We start from the raw sequence: 26,905 nt of genomic DNA on the forward strand, positions 1-26,905 counted from the left end.
CTTTAGCACAAAAACAACAATACGCAAAATAATTAAGATGTCAAAAAAAAGATGTTGGCTTGGATATTGGTACCATGAATATGGATGGTGATGTATCCTCCTGCAGTACTGCCAATAGACTAGTAACTGTTTAATAACCAAAAATAGATTCCCAGACAAGTCTTGGCTGTAACATTTTTCCCCTTCATACAAAAAGGCAGGCCCCCAGTATTTTTGTTTTCCCTTTTTCGAAGTGGTCCGATGTAGCGTAAACATCAAGCACGAGCTGTAGTGGTGTGTTCCAGGACTCAAATATAAACGTTTCATATATTTTCATCAAGAATGTCACATTGCCTTTTTGTTAAATTGATAATTACAATTTGTAATGAAATGAGTCCCAGAACACACCCTACAATCTTCTTCCCTAACCATTTCCATCGGGGATTGGAGTAGTGTCCTATGAGCCCAATAGTTTAAGAAACGCTATTGCAGATTTTCTTGAATTCTTCAATCTTCCCTAAACATGTAATCCGATATTGGAGATATATGTCGCTTATGTCCTACGTGTCAAAGAATTCAACAATCGGTACTGGGGATTTCGAAAGCCTACAGTGGTCTCTGAACCGTCTTTTAAGTCGTTTGGGATTTGCATCGAATTGTAAAAAATCCGCAATTACTTTTTGGGCAACCCAATAAAACAGAGTGTCTATCGTTTAGAATTGAAGGAAGGTACATGAAGTCCGCTAGCTATAGGTTTGTTAATTCGGTTTCGGATGTTGTTGTTTGTTATGATGTTGCAATGAAGACGTGCCTTAGTTCATGGTTATGTATGTATGTACATGTTGGTTTTATGAATGAGTGTGAGTGAATGAATGAATGCGTGGGTGGGTAAGAGATATAAATCGACAAAAGAAATGCACCATATACCAAGCCAACATTTACGAAAATATAAACAAAAAAAAAAAAAAACATCTCTACCATGACATAAATAAAAAATAACAAAAACACAATCATAGTTACTTCTTGCATCTTCTCCTTGTTGTCCAGATTAATGGCCTCCATTGTCTTCAGCAGCACATCAAAGTTTTCGGGTGTTAATTTGTTGAGCACACCACGCACTTTCTTCAATACCGACTCAACGCTTTCCTTGCCAATGGCACCTGCTGCTGATCCGCCAATCTGTTTGTTGCGCAATGTTTCCGGTTGCCAAGCATTCTCACTTTCATTCAGTTTAATCTCTTCGTTAAGCGAGAGATTCACACGAATCATATGCCGGGTGACGCTAGGGCCTGTAACACTGATACTGCCGCCGGTAGAGCCAATCATGGCGCCACCATGGCCGGGGGGTCCACCAGCTGCCCCAGCAATATTGCCGCAAGATGAGCGATGATCATAGGGTTTCCTTTGGGGTCGGTTGCCAACACGTTTGCCAGGCACAAAGTCTATGGATTCGCTAAAGTTCATGTGCTGGTATTGTTGCTGTTGCATATTTTGCTGATTGTTGGATCGGGAGACAAATAGCGAAGCTATGCAGCCACCCTTTTCGCAAGGCACCAAGGGAAGTTTTTGTGATTCTTCGGATTTGGCCAACAATTTCAGTTCGTTCAAACTGTAACGATAACTGCTTTTGCCCCCCTTAGAGTGTTTCTGTATGGTAGGTGTGACATGCAGAGCTTTATTGGGCTTCGAAGGCAATGGGGCAATAGCGGGTCTGCCATGCGGTTGACTACGGCCATTGTCCACGGCATCGGGGATCTTGGCTTCCACCGCCTCACCCGCAACTGATGTGTTGGCGGCTGGTGAGGGCTCGTTTGTTGACTTGGCCCCCGCAGCACTACTATTGGTTGGGGTGGTTTCGTTAATTTTTTCATCCTCTTTGAAATCACCAAAATGAACATCCCTTAAGGCACCATCAGCAGCAGCTTCAGCAGAAGCGGCGGCATTACCAATTTGCTGCGTTGTTGGCTGTGCTGGCGTTGGTGATGGCTTTTGTTGCTGCTGACGAAGTTTCTCCTCTTCTTCTTCGCAGGCTGACGAGGAACTATTAAGGAATTGTATTTGCTGTTCATCCGATATAGATTTGGCGGCTAAGACTTCACCACTTACGGGTGCTGTCGATGACTTCAAAGTTTGTTGTTGTAAGAATTGATCAACAATTTCTTGCGATTTAACATGTTTGCCGTTATTTTCAATATCTAATAAAAGATAAAAAAAACAAATGTGATTAAAAATTAGTCAAGAAAGAAACAAAACATTGTTAAAAATTAAAAAATCCCTTCATTTTGCTTAGATTGCTAGAAAACAAACAATTATGAGGACACATTGCGCAGTTTAGATCATTTTGCTTACATTCTTTTTACAGGAAAAGCAAAATGTACTCTTGCTAATAGCATTGGCTCATCGGCTCACCAAATCGATTTAATTAAAAAAAATTATAAAAAGAAAAAATGAAAGCAGCAAATAAAAAAATATAAAAAATAAAACAAAAAGCCAAAGATAAATAAAAAAGAAAAATTTAAAAAAGAAATGAATGATAAACAAAATATAAAAAAATTAAAGAAAATAACAACAAATAGAAGAAAATAAAAAAAGTAATGTAAAAATAAAAAAAATATATATAAATAATAAAAAACATAAAAAAATACAAATAAAAAATTATGTAAATAAAAAAATATTAAAAAAAATTTTAAATATTAAAAAAATATATATAAAAAAAATAAATTTAAAAAAAAAAATAAAAATACAAACAAATAGAAGAAAATAAAAAAAGTAAAGTAAAAATAAAAAAATATATAAAAATAATAGAAAACATAAAAAAATACAAATAAAAAATTATGTAAATAAAAAAATATTAAAAAAATTCTAAATATTAAAAAAAAATATATATAAAAAAATATAAAATTTTAAAAAAAAATATAAAAACTAAAAAAATATAAATACTAAAAAAATATAAATATTAAAAAATATAAATATTAAAAAAAAATATAAATATTAAAAAAATATAAATATTAAAAAAATATAAATATAAAAAAATATGAATAAAATAAACAAAAAAATTATATGAAAGAAAAATAAATAAATATATATAAAAAAAGTATACTTAAAAAAAATTTATAAATCATAAATAAACATAAATAAAAAAAAATAAAAATGAAAACGAAAAAAAGAACAAAGATATAAATAAAAAAATATATTAATTAAAAAATATATAAATAAAAAATTAAATAGGAAAAATTAATATGCATATATAAAAAAGTATTATTAAAGAAATTAACTTAAAAAAAAATTATATATGAAAAAAAAAAATGAAAACAAACATAAGAATAAAAAACATAATAAAATGAAAGAAAAAAAATGAAAATAAAAAAAATTAAATAAAAAAAAATTAAATGAAAAAAAAATTAAATGAAAATAAAAAAATTAAATGAAAATAAAAAAAAATTAAACGAAAATAAAAAAAAAATAAAAATAAAAAAAATAAAAAAAAATAAAAATAAAAAAAAATAAAAATAAAAAAAAAAAAAAAAAAAAAAAAAATAAAAATAAAAATAAAAAAAAAAAATAAAAATAAAAAAAAAAAAAAAAAATAAAAATAAAAAAAAAATAAAAATAAAAAAAAATAAAAATAAAAAAAAAAATAATAAAAAAAAAAATAAAAATAATAAAAAAAAATAAATAAATAAAAATAAAAAAAAAATAAATAAATAAAAATAAAAAAAATATAAAAATAAAAAAAAATAAAAATAAAAAAAAAATAAAAATAAAAAAAAAATAAAAATAATATATAAAAGTATATAAATAAAAAAAATATATAAATAAAAAAAATATATAAATAAAAAAAATATATAAATAAAAAAAATATATATAAATAATAAAAATAATAAAAAAATAAAAATAAAAACAATAAAAAAATAAAAAAGTAAAAATAAAAAATAAAAATAAAAAAAATTAAAATAAAATAAAAAAAATAAAAAAAATTAAAAATAAAAAAAATAAAAATAAAAAAAATAAAAATAAAAAACAATAAAAATAAAAAAAAATAAAAAACAATAAAAATAAAAAAAATAAAAATAAAATAAAAATAAAAATAATATAAAAATAAAATAAAAATAATATAAAAATAAAATAAAAATAATATAAAAATAAAATAAAAATAAAATAAAATTGAGACGAGCTCAATGATCGGAAATCGTTTTGTGTTTGGTTAGAAGACTTTTCAACCATATTAGGTGTGATGGCTTCAAGGGCCGTGCGTTGGTATGTTGTATTTGAATCGTATTAGTAGCGAAAACGCATCTATGATACAATTACCACATTAACCACACTCGACAACCCTGTCTATTAGATGTACTGTACCCAATGCATGTATTTTTGTGTAATGACAGACATTCTTTCTGTGACAAATTACACTTCTTCCGTACTACACATGATCTGTTGGAAGTTATATTGATGGCTTCGAACGCTAAGACAACGGCAATGGCTCTCGCTGTTGCTCCGTGTCCCCAGGTTCGAATCCTGGCCGGGCTCTGCCGAATTTTTCATTTTTCAAGTTTTTGCCTGTTTTTTTTTAATTTTTTTAAATAATTGTGTTATCACTTTTGTTGTGTTTAAAAAGTAATCACGAAAAACATTTATTTTTAATGTGAAACAAAAAAAATTAAAAAAATTAAAATCCTTTCAACAAAGACTTTTTAAAAACATTCCGTTTACAAATTATAAATAAGGGAAAAGTCTATTCATTTCTAAGTCTTTTCTAAATAAGAAAAAATTTGTTATTATTTCATTTATAAGTAAGATAAAATATTTATTTCCTATTTTTCGCATAAATGTAAAATTTATTAAAATAATAATATTTCAAATAAGTTCCTTTTCATCGAAAAGGTTTACTTTTTTTTAGAACTTAAGTCATTAATTTCCACTTCCCTCTTGTTTTTAAATGTCTTGTAACAAACGAAATTGTTTCCAAAAGCATTAAGCATAAAATATTATTGCTTTATATAAATACTATATAAGAACTAACCGGAAATAATAATTTGATAAAAACAGGTTATTTCGCTGAGTGTTTTTGCAAAAATTATGCGTGCACCCAAGCGCATGTTCATTCGTTACTGTTTGAACAACGACTGAAATAAAGAGAATCTAGCGTAGAGAAAATTTTCATTTTGGCCACCACTGCTTTAAAACTGTTGTTTGACATCAGTATTGAACTCTCCTTCTCGATGACTTTTTTTCTCTCAACTGAACATGTCATAACATACTAGCCTTACAGATGTTCAATAATCATCGACTCTTTTAAGAGGCACCACGAAATAGACGCAGAAAATTAAGAGAAGAGTGAATTTCAACATAACTGTGTATGAACAATGAATGAATTTTCAATGAATTGTGGACACTTTTTTGCCTTTAAACTTTCAATTATGTTTACAAAACACTTTTCAACGTTCTTGTTAGTTTCTTTTTGTGTTTTTCTGCAGTTTTTATGTTCACCTAATTCCATTTCATTCTCTCTTATGTGACTCTTAAAAGTGAAACAAAAGAAAACGTCAGATTTCTATTCGTTGTTCGTGGTTACTGCATTTCGAGTTGTTAGCCCGAACTCGTTCAATAAAATTTTAAGTCAGAAGACAATTGATTGCAAAGCCATGGGATTTTTGTTAGAGGTAACCTCTAAGTTACCAAATGATTTTCATGGAACTTTCAGTATAGGTAGCCCCTCAAAATTACCAAATGATTTTAAGGGCAACTTTATTGTGGCACGTATAACAAGTGTTTATCAATTTATATGGAAATCATATTGGAAAATGGGTAGAATGTAAGAGCCGAATACGCAAAACTTAATCCGCCTATGACTCCCGGCGTGAACGTCAGAAAAATTTTCAACGGTGGTTATCCTCTTACTAATGCTGGATACATTTGTGAGGTATCCTGCAATGTTAAAACTTCTCTACCAAGTGGTGTCGCTATGCGGCACGCCATTCGGACTCGGCATAAAAAAGGAGGCCTCTTATAATTGAGCTTAAACTTTGATTGGACTGCACTCATTGATATAAGAGAAATATCTCCTGTCCCTTAGTGGAATGTTCATGTGAAATTTAGTATAAAGGGAATGTGTTAAATAAACCTATTTCAAATCTGCAAATCTGTTTTGTGAACACCGAGTAGCTCGAATTACCAGTGCAAGGAGGATTTAATTCGGGAGGCTTTGGTCTCTCGCCACTGGTGTATCACAATGGACAAAAATTGTCTGAGGCTGTCTATAGACAGAAAATATAATCTAAAACTAATTGACAAAGTTTGAAAAGATTTCCAACAAGCTGAATTTCTTAGTTTTTTTTTATATTTTCAAAAATAGACTAAGACTAAGCAATATTTGGGTTTTTTTTTTGTTTTCTTTAGAAAAATTGAGTTACAATGACAAAGAAAGGAAAAATGTGCAAATGATTACCTTTAGTATCGGCCGCAGCTACTACTCCTCCCTTGGCAGTTGTTGATTCTGCATTAACATTATTGTTATTGGAACTAGATGTGTGCTGTTCTTTAGTATGTGCCGGTTGTTGTTTTTGTGATTGTTGTTGTTGCTGCTGTTTAGTATTGTTGCCATTGGCATTGGATGAAATTGAACTATTTGCATTGTGAATATCAGTCAAGTGGGCATTTGATGTTGGCGATGATGCTGCTGCTGATGCAGCAGCAGCTGCTGTAGCAGTGACATTTCTACTATTGTTGTTATTGTTGTTGTTATGGGATTTATTATTGGTGCTGGCATTTGAGGCCGTTGAATTGCTGCGTTCATGTTGCTGCTGCCGTTGTTGCTGTTGTTGTTGTTGTTGCTGCTGGGGCTTCTTTTGATTATCTTTGGTACGTTGTTGTTGCTGCTGCTGTTGATGTTGCGCGGACGTAGAATTAGCACGTGACAGCTGATGTTGTTGTTGTTGCTGCTGCTGCTGTTGTTGTTGTTGTTGCTTGCCAGTCTTACGATGTTTGCGATTGCTAACAGTTATAAAGGAATCATCATTAGCCACTGCTGCGGCAGACGCCTGGGCGGCCGAAGCTGGCTGAGCAGATGATGCTCCAGCTTTAGCATCGGTTGTACTACTACTGCTATTAGTTGGTTTAGAGGCAGCATCCGTAGAAATGGCTTGTTGTTGTTTCTTATTATTGTTTACATTACCCATGGATGATGGTGTGGTAGTTGTATTGGCTCCCATTTTATTGGTATTCGTTGCAGCCGAGGATTTACCTTGTTCTTTGCTGGATGATGATTCTGAAATAGTCAAAGAAAGTGCATTAAGAAAAACGCATTAATCAAGGCAATTGAACAAAGTTATCTGTTAATTTATTTATAGAACGAAGATGGTAGTAGAAGTGGTGGTGGCTGTGGTGGTTGTGGCATGGACTTTAATGTGTTTTATTTCTATTTTTGACTTATTTTACACTTTTAATTCAAAACAAACGCGCGCGGGAGGGAGTCTCTTTGAAATGGTATTCAAAATATTTGTGTCAAATTTTAGCTAAGACCATTTGTGGATATGTGGCAGAGGGTGAGTGAAATTGAACTTGAGAAGTTGTCGAAATCCATGCGGGTGATTTAAATGGGTTGGCTGTGTGTGTATGTATGTATGCATGTCCATGTATGAGATGGTAACAGCAATTCTTCTTCAAGAAAAGAAAAAGCTTAGAGGGAAAAGCTGATACAATGACATCTGTAAGATTTTTGCTGCCCTAACAACAACAGTGGCATATCTGTCCAAACATGGTTCTTCATTCTTTATATTCTCCTTTTGTGGTTTTTGTAAACTGTTGAAATAAAACCTCTTAAATACATATATGTAAATATTATGTAAAGACCTTATGTGGCTAGTAGTAGTTGTTGCATCACGCATTGATTAGTTATTATTGCATTTGACCCATAATATCAATTAAGTTTCGAAAAACTATTGGGAATTAGAGCTTCTCAAGTCAACAAAACATTTTATTTGGTATAAATGTACTGTAATGGTGAAGAAAATATTCCTTCTGAACATAATAGTAATTTTTAGGCCCAGCAGGGTTATAGGTAATGTTGTTATGGTTATTATCGAATTCCGTGCATACGGGCTGCTGCATTGGCGGCGCTGGTATGAGTATTGTAAAGTTATTAGTCAATGGCGCAAATGTAAAGGCAGACAAAGAAAATTATATGGAATCAGACTTAGGTTTTGTATGTGTGTGTGTGAGAGTGAGAGAGTAAAAAAGGCAGTCGAATATTCAAAAATGCCCTACAAAGGGGGACGTGTGTTTTAGGGACAAACCACTGTTGTTTTTGGTTTCCAATAAGACTCCCCCAACCACACAGCACGTGTCTTAATTTTGCAATAATAATTTGCAACACTACATTTGGCATACATATGTAGATGGTTGGGTGTGTGTGGATAAGAATCCACCGAAATGATGGCGTTATATGACGAAGATAGGCGTTATATAGTATGTCTATTAAAATCGATCGTTTTTAGTTTTGTTTTGTTTTTATTTCAAAAGAACACAAACACACGAAGGTCCAAAACCACACAAACATTTAGCGATGTTATTAAGAGGTAGGTAGGTAGGTAGTTGGTAGTATTATTTTCTATTATTATAGATATGGACAACAAGAAAGTTAAGAAGATTTGGATAATTACTTAGTTCTTTATTTGTGGTAGGCATATTATGGTGGCTGCCTTCCTCGGCGGTGGCCGCCGTTGTGACAGCAGCAGCTTCCTTCTTCTGCATAGTTTTAGAGGAGTCTTCTGTTAGATTATTGTGGGAATCTTCGATTGGTTTCTCCACTGCAGCAGCGGTTTCAGCCGCAGGTGTACTTGTAGTTGGAATCATGTCTTGTGGGTTCTGATGGTATGGATGCTTGCCATTCGATGGTTTGTTATTGGCACCAATAGAGGCGTTTTGTGTTATTAGGGGCTGTGGCGAAGCCTCAACGAACTGTTGTTGATCATTGTTATTGACTCTTTGCTGCTGATGTTGGTGTTTGATGACAACGGCGTCATCATCCTGTTGCGACATAGATTTGACTAAAAGAAATCGAATCGGAAGACGATTAATACAAAATTTGAAGGGGCGCGCAAGGAGTAGGTGGGTGGTAGTAGAGTGGGTAGTTTTGAAAGTGCTGAGATGGTGTTTGGAAGAATACAGAGAGTACTACACAGATAGATTGGGTGGAAGAGTTTTAAAGATACATTGTTTGATTGGTTGATTGATAGATAGATAGATATTATGGTAAATTACAACACACATTTATAGTACATAGAAATGTGTTCCATATGCACACTGGTGTCCAAAACATTAGCAAAAATAAATTGTAAGGAATTGCAATATAAATACATTTATTTATATTTTCTCTCACCCAAAGGAATCTTCGCAATGCTTAATTAATTTTTACGATTCTATTGGCACTTTTTTCCATTTTAATGCCTATATGTAGCATAATATAAGACACATCCCCACACATGTGGCTTTCTTTAAAGAGTCAATTGGCATTGAGGAACCTGTTGTAGGTGCTTATGTTTTGTCCAATTAATTTTTTGACTATAAAGTGTCAATGAAATCGCAATACTTTATCTTTTAAGTATTGGCGATGATTCTTTTTACGTGAGAAAAAATGTAAATTAAAATTCCTTATAAATTTTTTTTTTAATTTCTATGGCTCGTGCTAATGTTATGGCCACGCCTATCGAATGATTCCAAAGAAAATCGATGGCAAGGCGGCTAACGAGGAATTCACAAACGGAAGGTTTGAGCCTCAAATGCAAATGTCCTTCTCTTCTTGCTAATTGCTCTAGTAGTAAAGGTAGGGAAGTATTTCAGCCGATTTATATTTGGATTCACTCATAGTTGCTTGTGCCGACACAGAAGGACCAATTCTAAAAATTTTAAAATGTTCGTCAAATTGTTTATTCAAGATAGAATTTTAAAGAGAGGCAGGATTAAGAGATGTAAGAAGAAAAAGAAGAGGAAATGTATTATCCATACCAAATCTATTTGTACATAACTATTGAACTTATGTGTGTTCTCTACATACATATATAAAGTATATATTCTATATATGTTTTGTAAGATACATGAAGTGATATGAAGAAGAGAGATTAAGTTGTAGTTACCATCGGTTTCTGTAGTTGGATCTGTATCGGAGTCGATTACTACGTGCTGATCGTGACGGTCTCCGCCAACAACAAAAACACCACCACTACCTTTTGTTATGTTTTCGCCAATATTTGCTGAGCGGGTTTGTTGTCCTCTATCCAAATGCGTTTCATCATCATGTTCTAATTCGGGGGTATCTGCATCGGTGTCGTCGTTTTCCTCGGGTGGTATTGCTGCCGAGTCAACAGTTGGTTGTGCTACAATGTCAGGAGTTGATTTTTCGGCGGGACATGCCTCGGTTTGCATTTGTTGATCTGTTTTATCCGTGCCTCCACCACCCACAACAATGGGGTTATCATTGGCTGTAGATGCTGTCAAAGGTTGTTGTGTTACTATTTCTGCAGACGTCGTCGTCGTTGCCTTCGTCGTCGTCGCAGCTACAGATTTGTCAGTATTTTTCGCAGCGGCCTCTGTTGTCGGAGGTGGTGCTGTTAGTATCACTGTGGTCGCTTTCGCCGGTTTATGTTCTATATCGGTTGGTGCTTTGATTTCCAAGGCGGATGAAGTGCTCTTTGTTTGCGGTTCGAATGTTAACGTTTCCTTAGTAATGGGGTGTACAATGGGTATAGCATGTCGTCGTGGTTTTGTGCCCGTGTGCTCATTAACCGAAGATGAGGATACAGCGCCCATGGCACCACCACCGGCTGTCATATTAAGTGACGAGGAAGGTGTCGAACCACTGGTTGCGCCTGGCACATGACCGTAGGCATTTTGCAATTGCGTCGCTCCCAAGTTTGCCGTCAACAGCGTTGGCTGTTGCGACCCCAGAGGCGTGTTAGGTATTTGTGGAGGAATACAGAACGGAGATGGTACGTAATTCGCGGTACCAGCGGTTGGACCCCTAGGACCCGTATTCGGAAGATGTGTAGTTAGTTGCACCGTCGAGTTGGCATTTGCCGCCGTCGGTTGTTGGTGGCTATTGCCCAGCCTGGGTTGCATTTGTTGTGGTATCAAATAGTACGGACGTGGATTTTGCAATAATCCACTATGTCTCAAATGGTGCGGGTGTAACATGGGCGTAGGAGCCGGTGCAGCCACCTGAGGATTCTGAAAGTAGTGTACTGTCTGTTGGGTATTATGAAGGGTAGCTTGATGAGCAGCCGTAGTCTGTGGTTGCGCTGGAGTTTGGTACATAGGTGCTGTTTGCCCTCCTGAAGGATTGCCGTGTTGACCTACAGCAGCGGCCGCTGCCGCGTTCAGTGTACTATTGAACAACATAAGTTGCGTCGTATTGTGCTGAGGTAACTGCAACTGATAGGGTTGCGTCATGTATGCATTACCCGCGGGTGCTTGCAGATTCGTTTGAATAATGGCGGCGCCTGACGTAAAGTGCGATATGGTATTTTGTGTACCCTGCCCTTGCCTACCGCCACCCCCACTTCCAGCATTGGTATTGGCATTGCCTGTTGTATTATTTGCAACAGCCCCACCGGCGCCACCACCACCTCCGCTACTCCCCTGTGACCCATTGCCGCCAGTGTGCGTAGGCGGCGATGGTGCCAGTTGTGCTCCGCCAACATTACTACTTGCATTTTGACCTGGATGGTGTTGGGCGGACGTTAGAGGCGCCTGTGAAGTTATATAGGGGTAATAGGCGAGCGGCACTGAATACGTTTGTTGATGTGGCGCCGCTGTTTGTTGTTGATGGGAGTGAGGGTGGGAATTGCCAGATGATTGCGACGACGGCTGGTTACTGTGATGCAAGGAGCCCGCTTGTAACTGTACTTGTTGCTGCTGGTGTTGTTGATGCGGCGTCTGATGGTGTGACTGGTGATGTTGCTGATGATGATGCTGCTGTCCCTGCTGCTGTTGCTGTTGGCTGTGTTGATTTGGGCGTATTCCCTTCCCACCCCCTCCCGAATGTGGGTACATAGGAGGATCTTTCAAAGACCTTTACCACATATTACAATTCATAATTGGCAAAAATGTTGCCATTTTTATGTTGCCCATCGTCGGCCGTCATCATTGATTCCGTGGCAGTTTGATTCGTTTTTATTTATTTGACAAATTCATTCATTGCAGGAGGAACGTAGATATGTTTGATTTTTCGTTTCGGTTTGTTTGGTTTTCATTAATCGATAGATTTTTTTTCAATTTCGTTTTGTGATTTTGCGGCAAGAAAAAAGAAAAGATTTTAATCATATAAAAATGGGTTAGTATTGATTTCGAGAGAGAGAAAGAGGGACAGACAAAGATATACATATGTATGTATGTATAGCGGGCATTGTGATGACACAAAGAGAGTGGTAAAGTTAGGAATGGTGTTGCCATTAGTAATACAAAAGCATACATATTAAATTATAAATTAATAAATATATTAAATATGGCAGCTCTATACAAGATGAGAATTAATCACACTTACGACTGATGACTGATAAGGAGGACTAACAATAAATACACCATAGAAATGATAAAATAAATAGACAATAAAACGTCAAACATGCAAAATCAAGTGATCGCCTACAGCAGTGCGACTTGTGATGAATGAGCTGGGTGGTGAATAATTGATAGTTACATGTGAAGAAGGGACAACATTACATGGCTGATGATGATGATTATAAAAATGCTGATTTTGTTGACGATGGTGATCATTTTTTGCGGTATAGCTAAAATCCAATGAGAACCCACACCAAACAAAGAAAAAAAAACCAAAAAAGCTAAGAAAATCAAGGAAGGAAAGGGGAGAGGAAATTTGATGAACCTAGTTATTTGTGCGTGGGGACTTGGTCGGGAATTTGGAAAGGTGAGGATAAGGTGGGTGAGCCGGGTTCGCTTTTGTTTTCTCATCAAATAGAAACCTATATTTTTACATAATTTTTGTAAATATTTGTTCGAACTTTTAAGAAAAAAAAATTAATAAAAATATACTTCGTATTCCACATTTGTATTGGATCGAAGATAGTATGAATAAATTAACTTAAAAACAAACTAATGAATTGTGATTAAAAATCAATGGGTTAATGTTAAATGTTTGTTCATCATTAGGATAATGAGTAAAGAGCTCCACCTTAGATTTTTTTCAATAATCCTTGAAGTCTGTTTTTGAAAGTCATTGGCTTACTAGGGTTGACAAGCAATGCTTATTGCAAAGTTGCTGTCAGACGATGTGTATTTGTCATGTGCTGCTGTCGCTTTCTTTATCCGCATGACTTTCTTATGTCTTCAAAGAGAATAGAAATAACGGAAAAGTTTTTGTGATCCAAAATTTTACAGCAAATATCAAGCCTACAGATGTCGGTAATTATTTTATTTTTCTTCAAAGCAAGCAGCTCTGCCGAAAAAATTAAAAAAAAAATCAAACTTACAGCAAAAAGGAAAGAAATAAAAGAAAGATACACATATTGGAAGCCGAAATCCCGAATTCCCGTGAAAGAAACAATGGCGTAATGCACGTATGTAGGGTTTCAGGAGTCGTAGCTTCCAATATTTTATTTCTTGCTGTAAATGTTATTTTTTTTTTTTTTATTTTTTCGGCTATATATAAGCTTCGACTACTATAAGCTTCATATTTGCTGTCAAATTTTGAAAGCACAAACATTTCTCTGTTACAATATTTCAATACTCTTTGTAGGTACATGCTTAAAAAATAGCTTAGCAATAGATCAAAGAGAGGCAAGCGTTTAATTCTAAAATAAAGGAAACATTCATTTTGATCGTTTTATGCATTTTTAATCTTAATTTTTAATTTTTTTGCTTTTGTAGGTGCAAAAAATGCCTGTTTAAATGTTGATAATTTTTTTTACATGTACCTATTCAAGCAGTTAGTTTTTGTAGCAGTGTGTTGTACACTGAGGCGACAGCCCTTGCCGTTGAAGAACTTCATCAGGTCAATACGGTACGTGCAACCAACCGGCTGCCATGGGATTGCAAGCAACTTGTCATTTTTAACGGTTAGCCAAAAAAATTATAAAAACGTTGGTCGATCTTGATTAAACAATTCCTTATTCGCAGCTTAGCATTTACTTGGGATTTATTTAATATGGAAAATTTTAGTGAATTGCCAATCTAAAATTGTTAATGGCATATTGCTGCTTTTTTTCCCACTCATAAAAAGACCGACAATACTGATTGAGAAAATCTCAAGTTTTCTTCAGATTTTGCTGTCGTATCTAAGTTCACACAAAGTGTATGACACACATATCAGTGGCTACGAGCTATTTTTCTCCCATCTGCTGTCTGAACACCCAACAGAATAAATGGCGAGAGAACATCAGAAACAACATGCCGCATACACAAGTGACTCATACGAACGAATCCATCCATCCCACTGCAACGGACGGAATTTTCGATAAAGAAACAATACAAAAACAAATATTTTTCCTGAGAAATTATAAAGAATCTTATTACCAAAAAAAAAAAATTTTTCTAGGTTATGTTTTTCTTAAGCCTCCTCAAGAGTCCCTGGCGACTTTCGCTATTTATATGTTTGGGGAATGTGGATTAACTGCCAAAGGCCAACTTGGTTATCACATTTTATCGTTAATTCACAATTCCGTGACGACGACTACCACCACAACCAATGGCATTTAAGTATTGGAATTCATATAGAAACAATAATCAAACCAAAGCATTTTTAATTTTTTTTCTCGTTTTTTTTTCTTGTCTGACTACTATTAATGGAAAAGAGACGTGACAACAGGTGGCCAGAGGCGGAAAGGTAGAGTAGATTAACCGTGTATTTGTTGTGTTGCGAAGGTATTTATGTGCATACATTCACTTGCTAATTGGCTCTCTCACATGCATATGTATGTGTATGTATATACGTCGTTATGCTCTCTGCAGTGTGGAATAGTGATTGGTTACAAAATACTAAATTAAAATAACTCCAAATAAACAGGGTTTACTCTTCACATTTTCAAATTTATTTATTTTTAATAAATAACACTGACACTACGTTAAAAATAAACAGGCCAACCAACCATCAACTTTATAAAGACAATGATAGACGATTTATTGTACAACTTGGCAACAGAATTTTTTTATCCCATGGCAGCCGGTTGTACGTACCGGATTGACCCGATGAAGTCCTTCATCGGCAAGGGCTGCCGCCTCAGTATACAATGCACTGCTATAACACACAAAAGAATTTTTTATTTATTTTATAAGTTGTTGTAGCGGTTTAACGATAAGGAGTGGAACTATGTTTGCTTTTCGCGAATTTTTTTCGTGTTTACGTGTTTTAGATAATAGCTTTTGAAGCAAAATAAGAACTTACTGATTTCATTCGGTAGGACATTCCCCCATAACATACGGAACAATTTTCGTCGTGTTTCAAAAAAGTTATCGGTCATGTGTTTTCAACTGTGAAAAACGAAGATTGTACCAGGACATAAGTAGGTACATGATTTAAATGCCATGGCAGCCGGATGTGCTTACCGAATTGACCCGATGGAGTCCTTCGTCGTTAAGGGCTATTACAACAACAACAACTAGATATAAAAATACATAAAATCCTGGCTTTATACAATAAATTTATTGTCCACATTAGAGGCTTTAATACAGTAAACATTAAAAAAATAAGTTTCAAAAACTTGTTACTTCAGCACTACTCTACTAATATTTACACTTTATAAATGGGTTGTCCCCAAAAAATTGGAAAAGTCCCAGTGAGTACTTTTCTTATTAAAATTTGCCATAAAATATAAAGGTTTTAAAACTGATTTTATGTATATTTAATTATGACGATTTTTGGACATTTTTCCGATTTTAGCTTTAGAAATAACAAGGTGCCAATTTTCCGATCTTTTTCTCTAAAAATTTAAATTTTTTTCAAAATTAGAAAAATTATTTCTTTTTAAATTTTATACACATTTGACGTGTGCGACATTTGTGAGGTACGCGGCACGCCGTTCGGACTTTAACAAGGAGTTCGCTTATCATTGTATCAGACATCACTCATTGAGTTGTGAGAAGTTTGCCCCTTAATGTAATGTTCATGGGAAATATAGTAGAAGTTTAGTAGGAAATGGATATGTCATATATAACTGCAAAGGTCGCGGCATCCAAGATACTAAGATAATTTTTTGTATCCATCACCTCGAAATATTGATGTGCGATCCCATGAGGAGTATATATTCATGATGGTCTTGACATTCTAAAGCGATCTGTCCATGTCCACGCCCCTCCATATATCTGTCGAAATCACGATAGTGGTCGAACAAGTTATGCTTTCTACTTGAAATTTGGAACCATTTGCAAATGGGCCACATCGGTTCAGATTTCGATATAGCTCCCACATAAAGTGGCCTTTCGATTTGACTTCTAAAGCCCTAGAAATTGCAATTTGTATCCTATTGGGCTGAAGCCCTTGTAAGCCGCAATTGTTATCGGCTGAAATTTTGTAAGTGGTGTTTTTTATGACTTACAATGACAAAATTAAAATTCATCAATCCTTTGGATGTAGGCAGAATCACAACATTTTAATTGGGGATTTTTTGGGGAGATTTTTTTTTAATTTTGGGGATCTGTCTCAAAAAAATCTGGTATGCATGTACTACTGCTTTTGGCGTATTATTCTTAAAAAGAATACACGTCCACTCCAATACAACCATATCTCTAATGAGATACCGCTAATGTCACTAACGGATGACCAACTTTTCCAAATATTTTCAAATTGTTGGAATATTTTGCTGATTGTCCGTTGCCATTGGATTTTTCTTACGATCCTTTCGCTAAATTTTCCTATTGGTTTTTTTTAACATTCTACGAGTATGGAAAAATATAGTGAATGAAGCAGGTTTTGGTTTATCGATGATACAAAAATGTAGAACAAGTGAAATTCCATGTGAGCCAACTTCAACCGAGGGACAACACACTGGTAGTGGGGGGTAAGACCGGCGATTGAAGATGCCACAACAACCATTGTGGTACAAGTCGCCAGCTGCTAGTCTCGAGAGCAGAAATATGGATGGATCTAGCATTGGTTACGTTTGTAGTGTGGCATTTCAAAGCTCACACCGTCATTGCTTTAGTCGCAATTGAACGTGATCGTCGTCATGGGGCATGGGTGTATGTACTAGCGCTAAATGTGTGTTTGCGTTTGTTTGAGTTTCTGTGTGTGCATGGAGGGGCTCTTTTGAATGTGTGGCTGACAATAACACCAACAACAACATTTGTACCAACTTTCTAAATATGTATCAAAAACCAGTATTTTTATCTGTGTGTGTGTTTTTTTTGTTTTTCTTTGCAAGCAGCACTAAATAAAAGAGCGCGAGCGAGTGATCTGTTATTGAGCAAGCAAACTAGACATCAAAGGCAAATAAAGCAAAAACGCATACAAATATTGTTTGTTACTATTTGACAGAAATATGAGAAGAGGGCGGACGAACACGGGGAATAAAGAGAGGTGTAGTGAGTGGTGGTTAGTTGGTTGGTATGTGCATGAATAATTTTTCTAGCCATTTGTCTGCCGCTCTAGCACCGTCTACAGTATCTGTCTTATATTCTGTATATTTTTTTTTTTTGTATTTCATTTGCTCTGGTCTCCCCGCTGCAGTGGTGTTTCGTGTGTAGGATGGTTGGTTGGATGGATGGATGGATTGTGGATACAAATGGGGGGATAGTAGTTGGACAGTGGCGGCGGCGGTGGCGAATGAATGGAATGGATGAATGAATAACTGGTTCCGTGATAAAAGAAGTGTGTTGTTATGTATACGCTGCTGGCATGTTCGTCGTCTTCGTCGCCACAATATGGACCACGATGACAACGACAGCGGCAACGAATTTACTGTCTCTATTTAAGAGAGGAGGGCTGTGATATGCCGATATCGATCGCACAATCAGCCACGATACGATATGGCGATATTGTACCTAGACCTACTTACTCATTTGTACTCTGTATTTGCATGGTAGCAATAGTCTTTTCAATATTTTCTCACACAACGCTTATCCGTCGTCGTGGTTCGTTTGGTGTTATAGACGGGCTGTTTCGGTTTATGATTTTTTTTTGTTTTTGTTATTTTCTCGCTGATTGGGTTTTGGTGTTTAAATTTCGTTACAGTTTTGTATTTTCGATTATATTTTATTTTCAATTAAATTCAATTCATTAGTTTTTTTTTTTATTTTCTGCCACGTTTAACCTAAGTGTTGTAAAAGTATTGGAAGTTAAAAAATATAATCATTAAAAGTACAAAAAAGGCAAAATAAAAAAATAACAGTTGAAGACTCTTAATTGCATTTTTCTTTTTTTATGTCCAAATTTCAACAGTGCAGTTTCTGCACGTAATTACAGGCAAAAACAAAAGACAGACAGATTAGACACATGGAAAGGGAGAGGGAGGGAGGCACAATGGCAATGGGTTACCGCAGCCATGGGCAAACCAAGTCTTTCGGCAGAGCAACGACTCACCAAAGCCGTCGTCATATTTTACCAAACCTCTTTTTCCACCTGCCCCGTTGGTTGACTGTCTTCAAAAACACACACACTCACATATACATACATATGTACATATATAAAAACACTGTTTTTTTAAGGATTAATATGTTGCATTGTCAACATCATGGTCATCATCATCATCATATAACGAACATCATATACACATATATACTCTGAGCCACATGATGAGCGTTATTGTAAATTTGATTTGTTATCAGTCAAGTTTTCTCTTCTTCGTTTTTTCTCAACTTTTTTGTTTTCAAAATCGTTGCCTACTCTATAATATATTCCCATAATTTATTGCTTAAATCAAGAGTTTTTTCAATTATTTTCAAATACGATTTAACTTGAGAGAGCATTCCAATTCCAAAGCTTTTCTTTTCCTTTCCTTTTCTTTTCATATGAACATCATCATCATCGTCGTTGTGATTTTTTATTTTCCAAGAACAATGAGTGTAAAAAAAAAAACAAATCCATTCTTAATTCTCATTACTTGAAGAAAAAGATAGAGAGTGACAGGGGAAGTGAGAGTACGTACGTGAATGTGTGAGCAATATTTTCTGATTTACACACAACAACGGCAATTACGTCTTTAAAGAGGAAAAAATAAAAAATATTTCAAAAAACGCAAAACTTTCAAAGTCCAACAATGTTTACAATAAAATAGGAAATCAGCAAAAATTTAAAACAAAATAAAAGAAAGAAAAATTTTAAATAAAAAAAATAATTCTACACGAATAATTTAATAACGTTTATTAAGTATTTTTTCTAATTTTTATTATAATAATTGGGTATCAGAAAAAAAAATAAACAAACAAAATTTAGGCAAGCCACATTTTGTGGTGTAATGGAAATTTGATTTTTTTGTATTGTAATAAAGTGCTCTATTGAAGAATGCTTTTGAACAATGAGGGTGCTTGTGATGGCCGCGTGTTAAAAAAATGCACCACAAAAAAAAGAAGGGGATATATTTATTTTTGTTTAAAAAAAAAGATGATGACAAAAAAAATAGTGAAGAGTTGCAAATCTCATTTCAACTCGAAATTCTATCACGCCACTAATATCAATCTATGTATATAATGTTTACTTAGAAAATAAAATAGATTATGTTCTCTACATATGTATAATAATAAAGACATTTACATATTTTTCGTTTTTTAATAAATTATTAAAAAATTTGTGGGAAGAAACATTGACCAGGGCCCGAAATGTACGTACATTCAAATGTTGCAAAAAGGACAATAAGGTGTGGCAAAGTGAAATGTTATATTACAATACTACACAATACAGTAGGGCAACACTCAAATCAAATGTTTAATACAACCGAGCTACATGCTTTAGTTTTTTCTTTTAACATTTAATATTTTTTCCTTTTTTGTTCTTAACAATAAAAAAAAAAACAAAATCTTTCAACAGATATTCATTACTAGTGTCCTACATAAACATTATGTTCATTAACCCGCATCGCCCTGGTGTTGTCATATGGCAACGCAAAATTTTTGTGGAATTTTTCTTCAGTTTTTTAATTGTAATAAATTTCGGCGTCTTGACATCATGGAGTAAATCTGCATGTTTTTGACACATGTCTTTCTAACAAGTAGTAGTCGTCATTTTTGACATAGAAATATACCTAAAGTATTCAGGGTGATTCAGGTTAATAACACAACGTTTCTTTTTTCTCAATATTAACTTTTTCATGCAAAAATGTATGCTTTATTATTTTTGATACCAATTTTGGTGTATATTTCTCTATTTATGAGTTTATAAATAATCAAATTCTCTGAAGATCAGTCTTTACGAGCAAAGAATATATATTGCGTGACGTTGCCGTATTTATTTTGTAATACACTTGCCAAGGTAGATTAATAGATGGCAGGGCCATACGCTCAACAGTTTACATCATGTTTTGAGCCAGAAATTGAAAATGCATTTGTTTTCAACAATAGTAAGTCCATTCAGATTTTCTTTGCCTTTGGTTTAAGAATAGATTAAAACTTTGGTAAACATCAATGGTGGCTAGTTTAGTTAAGGCCTGAAAACCTCAGATTCCAGTCTGCGAGTGAAGCCCAGACTCTTCCATTTCGTTTGTCAGATGAATTGAAAGTCACAACAAAGGTAGGGACTAAGTACTTTTAAATATGGACAAAGCACGTGTGTTTGGAGATGAAAGAGAGACAGAGAGAAATGAAACTCCGGCGTACATGGTACAGCTGGCAAGATATCGATGGGACTAGCGATATTTTATTTTTTGTCTGAATAACGCTTGCTAATTTTTCTACCGAAATTGCCGGCTAAGTTATTTTTTTTTTGCGAAATTCAACAGAAACAAGCAATCCGACACTGAATGTGTCCTATGAGATACATTGCGCCTATAGAGGGCGCAATTTTCATACGAATGGGACAAAATTTTTCACTTTCAACTGACTTTATTAAATTTAGTTTTACTCGGTCTGCGCATTGATATTGCTCCTTTATAAATCTATCTCCCAAATTATACTTCTTATTTTCGTTGAAAATATAGGTGATGGGAAATTTACAATACTTTTATTTATTAGAAATATCGAAAATATGGAATGTTGCGATTTTCGATAGTTTGCCAGCTCTAGCACATGGTACAAAAACCGAAAAGCCTCATTGACTTAGTTCCCTCTCAGCAGCCACCCCAGCCCATTACAGTCCAATCCAGAATGACAAGAGGGTTGAATTTCTGAATAGAGCTTGGAGAAGAGATGTTCATCCATTATCCTTGGTCTCCTTCACATAGAAGCGTGTCATTGGCACGACAGTTGTCCGATCCATGCAGCTCGCCAGAAGCCCCGCATAATCTATGCCACGTCTACGTTCCACGCCATCGGCTGTCTGCAGACGAATGCCCGAAACCCCATGAACCTCATGTTCCTGACTCCCTTAGTTTAATGACAGTCAAGAGCTCACATTAGAGCTGGCAAATTATAGATAATCGCAACATTCGACACTTTTGATATTTCTTATAATAGATATCGATAGTATCGTTAAGTTCCCATCACCTATATTTCAAACGAAAATGGGAAGAAAAAATCAAGAGATCGATTTACATAGAAGAATTATCAATGCACAGACCGAATAAAACCAAATTTAATAAAGTCAGTTTGAAGTCATTGTACAAAATTTGTGGTCTAAACAGATGAAAATTACTCACTCCTTAGGATATGTCTTAAAGGATACATTCAATATTGTATCGCATATTTTTGTTCAATTTTGCAAAAAAATTTAACTTTGCCGATAGTATAGAAAGGAAAAATAACATAAAATAACGCCATAGCACCATCGAAATTTGCCAGCTCTAGCTCACGTAGATTACTCCTCTTCGCCCCATATGCAGCGATATCCTGAATTTTTCCAGCAAACCGCTTTGGTGAGAATCTGTCTAACCACAGCAGTATAAATACAGTGACCACCCCTGGTCTTAGTTCCAAACTCCTTCTTTTCGTGATGCGAAAAGAGTGGAGCGCATTCAGATCTCGCTTGACACCCTTTCTTCAATGTTCCTTTTCCAGTTCAACTTCTGGTCAGGACAGCGGCAGCTCCACTACACAAAGAACCGCCTTTTTTAAACTCGCCATACCGCTTCTTTCTGCTGAAAAGCATCGGCTCAGTCTTTCTGAAGTTTATGCCTAGCCCATTGCACCTCACCTATCTAGACAGAGAAAGCCACCGACAACCATTATTACGTCATCAGCATAGCTACCGGGTGAATGTAGTCTTTGGAGAACGACCGCCTCCCAGAGTAGTTGTGGCTCAATTACGACCCGGCAGATGCAGCCGCCACAACTCCAACAACGATTGCAAGGATTGATGTCGACGTACTTGTTGTATGTCCCGATTGTGACCAGGGACCACACGACACACGTCACCTGTTTAACTGCCCAACCAGACCCACTCGACTCAGACCAAGATCCCTCTGGACGCACCTCATCTTTGTCGCATAGTTCCTGAATCTAGATACTGAACTCCTCAGCATAGACAACAACATTCACTCTTCCTCCTCAAAGGCCCTGAGAAGAGCCTGCGGTGTCCCTCTATTAACAATCTTCCTAATCGAGCACTCAGCTAGTGAATCATTAAATATTCTGTCCTTCAGCGCAGCATCAAATCAATTTACCAGAAGAAATTAACTCTTATATCAACCAGAGAGCCTTGTATGAAGCCCAACTTCAAGTTATAAAAAACCCCTTCTTGAAGAATTTCCAAGTACTGAGTATAAGTTTGGATTTCGTCACAGTTAGATTAAGACTTGCCATAGGTCTCTTCTGTTGGCTCTTGACGTAACGAAGGGTTTCGTCAAAGTTCGTAGATCTGGATATTTAAAAGTACCCAGGGGACAAACTAAGGATGAAGGCTTAACAAACTGTTACAACAGCAACAAAGCAGCAGCTCGGCACAGGATGACTATGATTCGATTTGTGTGTTAGTGTACCGAGTGCGTCCACAGGTTGCGGAAAGTGGCATATGGACGGACAACCAACGATATCGAGTGGAGAGTCTCAGTGATAGGCCGGCTGGCAACGGCTCTTGTTTAAATAATTATTTTCACCTTTAAATAACCAATGGTCATAACGTTCAAGCGGCGGTCGGTCCTAAGGACGTACTGAAACGAGCTTGCTCTCATAGGCGCTTGACGAGGATCGGTAACTCCACATACAGATGTGGCAACAACAGCAATATTATTATTATACTTTTAGATTTGCCACTTTGAGCCATCGGCATCAACATATGCATACATGCCCGTCCACGTGACATTGCAGTTTTTTTTTTATCTTTTTTATGATCTCTCCTTCAAATCACACAGTGCGAATTTTAGAAATAATCTGTTTATTGGTATGATTATTGAAAATTGCCCCAAACACATTACGTGGCTATCTGTGTGGGTTGCGGCAGTTTAACAGTGAGAATATATGATCAATTATAAACTCAAGATAATCATTTTTGAAATTATTCGCAGCACTAGAAGCAAAATATGCAATAAAATAAAATGTTACCATAATCATTGTAGCTAAACCTAATTACGTTCATTTTATTGCACGGGACGTGAAGATAGTTGGCAAAAAATAAATGAAATAAGGTGTTTTAAAATATAAAAAACAAGAAATTAATTAATGATAATTAATTAAATCTGATTATTATTTACAATTTTGTGGAAGAGAAAAGGGGGCCAAAATAGACATACAAGCAGCATATCCAATCACAACAACTTCATGGGTATTTAGCTAGCGTTTGTTGTGTTTCCCCTTTTTTGACAGTTCAACAGAGCTGCCACCTATTGGCTTAATGTAATCTAGTTTCAAGTGGCCTTGGTCGATCTACCATCGATACAGTAACAACAACAGAGACAGCTAGAGAGCACAACAGCTATGGTGTGAGAGCGAGAGAGAAGGGGAGAACTGGTAACAACACACACAAAAGTGTTTCGAATGCGATCCACGTGTTTTTATCGCTCACAAGTCATATGGGGCTGCAGCGCTACCAACATTTTTGCAAAGATATATATTTTTTTAAAAAAATTTAAAAGAAAATTCTCATAATGATAAGTTTTTCCCTCAAGTGTAACAAAACAAATAAAGATGTAACAGATGTTTTGTGTGTTGGTAACAACAGCAACAAATACAAAGATCATTTATTCATAAAAAAAGCAAGAGATTAGCTGGTAAAATCACTAAATTAATAAAAAAAATACGGTAAAACTTAAGAAATACTCTCTTAAACACATATCCACACACAATTACAGTCAGTCATATGCATTCTACAACTATTTGAAATAAAAAAAAACTAAACTAATCAATTCACACACTACTGCCTACATATGGCTAATGGAAAAGGTGAGCTATTTTGCTGTATTTTTGTCAGGCCTTTCTTTGGACAAATGAATGTACGTAATATCGAGATCATTGGTCGCATGTTTCCTCGGCTTTTCTCAAGTTTTTTCTTGATGTAATTTACACAACATGTCACACGTTACTATTTCGATGGTATTTTGAAATTTATTTTTTTAATTGGAAAAGAATGGGAATCGAGTTTTGAGAAAAAAATTTAACAAAGAATAAGTCAAACTTACCGCTTCCTTTTTGGTTTCTTAGTTTTGGATGTGTGTGGTGTTGGTGTTGTAGGTCTCTCTTTTCTTGCTTAGACTGCAGGAATTATTCGCAGCAGTATTGTAGGTCTCGATTTGTTGCGCGTTTGTGTTGGGTTTTTTTTGTGGGGGGAGGAGGCAAAAACGAATACAGAGAGGACAAGGAGAATAGAGCACAGAAGATTGCAATGAAAGTAACGGTAACAAATGTGCAGTCGAGCTGTTGTAGTTTTACCACCAACTTCTTTCTTCTGTTGAACTCAGATTTCTCTTCTTCTTATTCCTCTATAAAAAATTTTCCGTATTCTACTTCTTCGCCGAATTAAAACACGCACACACACACGAGTATCTCTTCTCTCACAACAAAATTATGAAAATTTGCAATTTCTCAATTTCTTTTGTATTTTGCTTCGCCTTATAAAAAATTATCTTTTTTACACTGCAGCAAACACAAAACTTTGATTTAAAAAAATTTTTCCTTTGTTGCGTGTTCTTAAAAAAAAAACTCTTTTCGTTTCTTTTTCTTTTGCAATGCAAATGATTTAATATTCTTGCTTGTTGTTATTGGTTCGTGTTTTCTTCGATTTGTTTCAATATTTGATATTTCCTTTATGTCACGTTCTTCTCTCTTTATTGATAGAAATGTCAAAGGGACAGAAATAGAAGAGGCAAATAGTTAATAAAAAGAATAAAACCACTAGATTTTCTTGTTGCAATAAAAAAACGAGGCTTTAAAACCATTTATTCCGTCTGTCGACGTTGTCCGGTGTGTGACAGATGAATCGTACCGAAATTTTTGAATGCAAACGTTGGCAAATTCATGAAACGTGTTGTTGCAGTCGTTGTCGTTGCCACCGCTGCTGGGGGGTTTCCAGTTTCAACCACTTGCAAAACCTCGTTTCTAGCCTAACTTTTGTTTGATTTTTTTCTTTTGAAAAATCGTAGAGAAATAAATATTGAAAAATAAAAATGTAAATAAGAATTTCGTAATAGAAAAAAACTTCCAACAAATATTGGATGTAAAGGCTTTCGACAAAAAAAAAAAAAACTTAAAAAATGCCGACAAGGCAACAAACACCAACAAAAGCAGGCGTTGTTTTTTCAGTTTTTATTCACAGTGAGTTCCCCTTCGCCCTTACTTCAAGTGGTTTGAATGTGTGTGCTTTGTTTTATACGCTCTGCGAATGTGTGTGTGAGTGTGCTATAAATTTTTCTTCTTTTCTCTTTCAATTTTGCTTTGCTGGATTACTTTTCGTTTCGTTTCTCTTTTTTACTATCTTTCTTAATTCTTTTTACATATTCACGTTGCGTTTGCTGGTGCTGTCGTCGACGTCGAATGTACTTTTTAGCAGGTTTTTTCATTGAATTTTCTTCTTAAATATTTCGTTTTGTTTTTTATTCGATTTTTTTTGTTTTTCTTTTGGTTTTTTTGGATGATGAACAATGGACAATTCTTTGGTCGATTTTTTCTCGTGATTTGTTAAACATTTATCGTTGTTGAATTGTTACACCACAAACTAATAGTAGACATAAAAAAACGACACTTGAATGCACACGTTGAGTGATTGTGATGTGGTGACGAGACGCTCGTCCCATTTCCTTTTTGCAGTTTTTATTTCACGTAACTTTTTTTCTCTGTTCCCTATAATTGGGAATTTTTGTTCAGAGTAGCACACGTTTTTTCTTCGTTTTATTTGTTGGAATTTCTCTATTTGTTTGCTTTTTGGGTGTGTTATCATAGATATAAATATAAAAAGTGTTTTACATTGTTTTATTAAAAATGATTTTTAATATTTGTTGGTTTCTTTGTTCACTTTTATTTCATGTGTGAAATAAAAAAAAAACTATATAAGCGTTAGTAAGAAATCTTTTTCTTTCCGTGCACGACAATAGTAAATAAATGAACGAATGGATTCGGCTCTATGCAGAATGTACATGTGGCAACACCACGATTGTCGTGTTGCCATACGTGTCAATTGTGATGAGTCAATGCAAGACCATGAGGTTAGGGCGGGAACAAAGCCAGATTGATTCTGACGGCGTTAGGTCGCCCCTCAAATACCACATATAAAATTCAAAATTTACCTGCTTTTCGCACACAGAAGAAAGTCTTCTCAAGTTTTCGGCCTAAATTTTAGTTTTATGCAAGGTACTCTGTTCTGTTATCGAAAAAGTTGTGAAAAACTTCAACGAAATATATTACTTTACTTAAACCTATATAAAATAAATATCATATTACATTAGAATTAAGGGTATGTATTGGGTTGCCCAAA

The 26,905-nt window shown here is 34.9% G+C and overlaps 1 protein-coding gene across 12 annotated transcripts in view; it reads right to left on the bottom strand.

Annotated features, from left to right (window-relative positions):
- LOC106080529 (myosin-2 heavy chain, non muscle) overlaps positions 1 to 26,543 on the bottom strand; it is a 103,280-nt gene extending 76,737 nt beyond the window's left edge. For 4 of the 12 annotated variants that reach the window (XM_013241920.2, XM_059362034.1, XM_059362032.1 and 1 more), the window contains exon 1: positions 24,618 to 25,765. Coding sequence is in view for 8 of the 12 variants with exons in the window: in XM_059362026.1 (XP_059218009.1) it covers positions 1,000 to 2,174; positions 6,425 to 7,243; positions 8,637 to 9,023; positions 10,110 to 12,043; positions 17,976 to 17,998 (4,338 nt within the window). In the remaining 4 variants the exon portion in view is untranslated. The other 8 variants (XM_059362026.1, XM_059362028.1, XM_059362027.1 and 5 more) reach the window with 8 other exon arrangements.
- Positions 26,544 to 26,905: the final 362 nt, after the last annotated feature.

This window comes from Stomoxys calcitrans, chromosome 2 (genome assembly GCF_963082655.1).
Source record: "Stomoxys calcitrans chromosome 2, idStoCalc2.1, whole genome shotgun sequence".
Lineage (NCBI taxonomy): Eukaryota > Metazoa > Arthropoda > Insecta > Diptera > Muscidae > Stomoxys > Stomoxys calcitrans.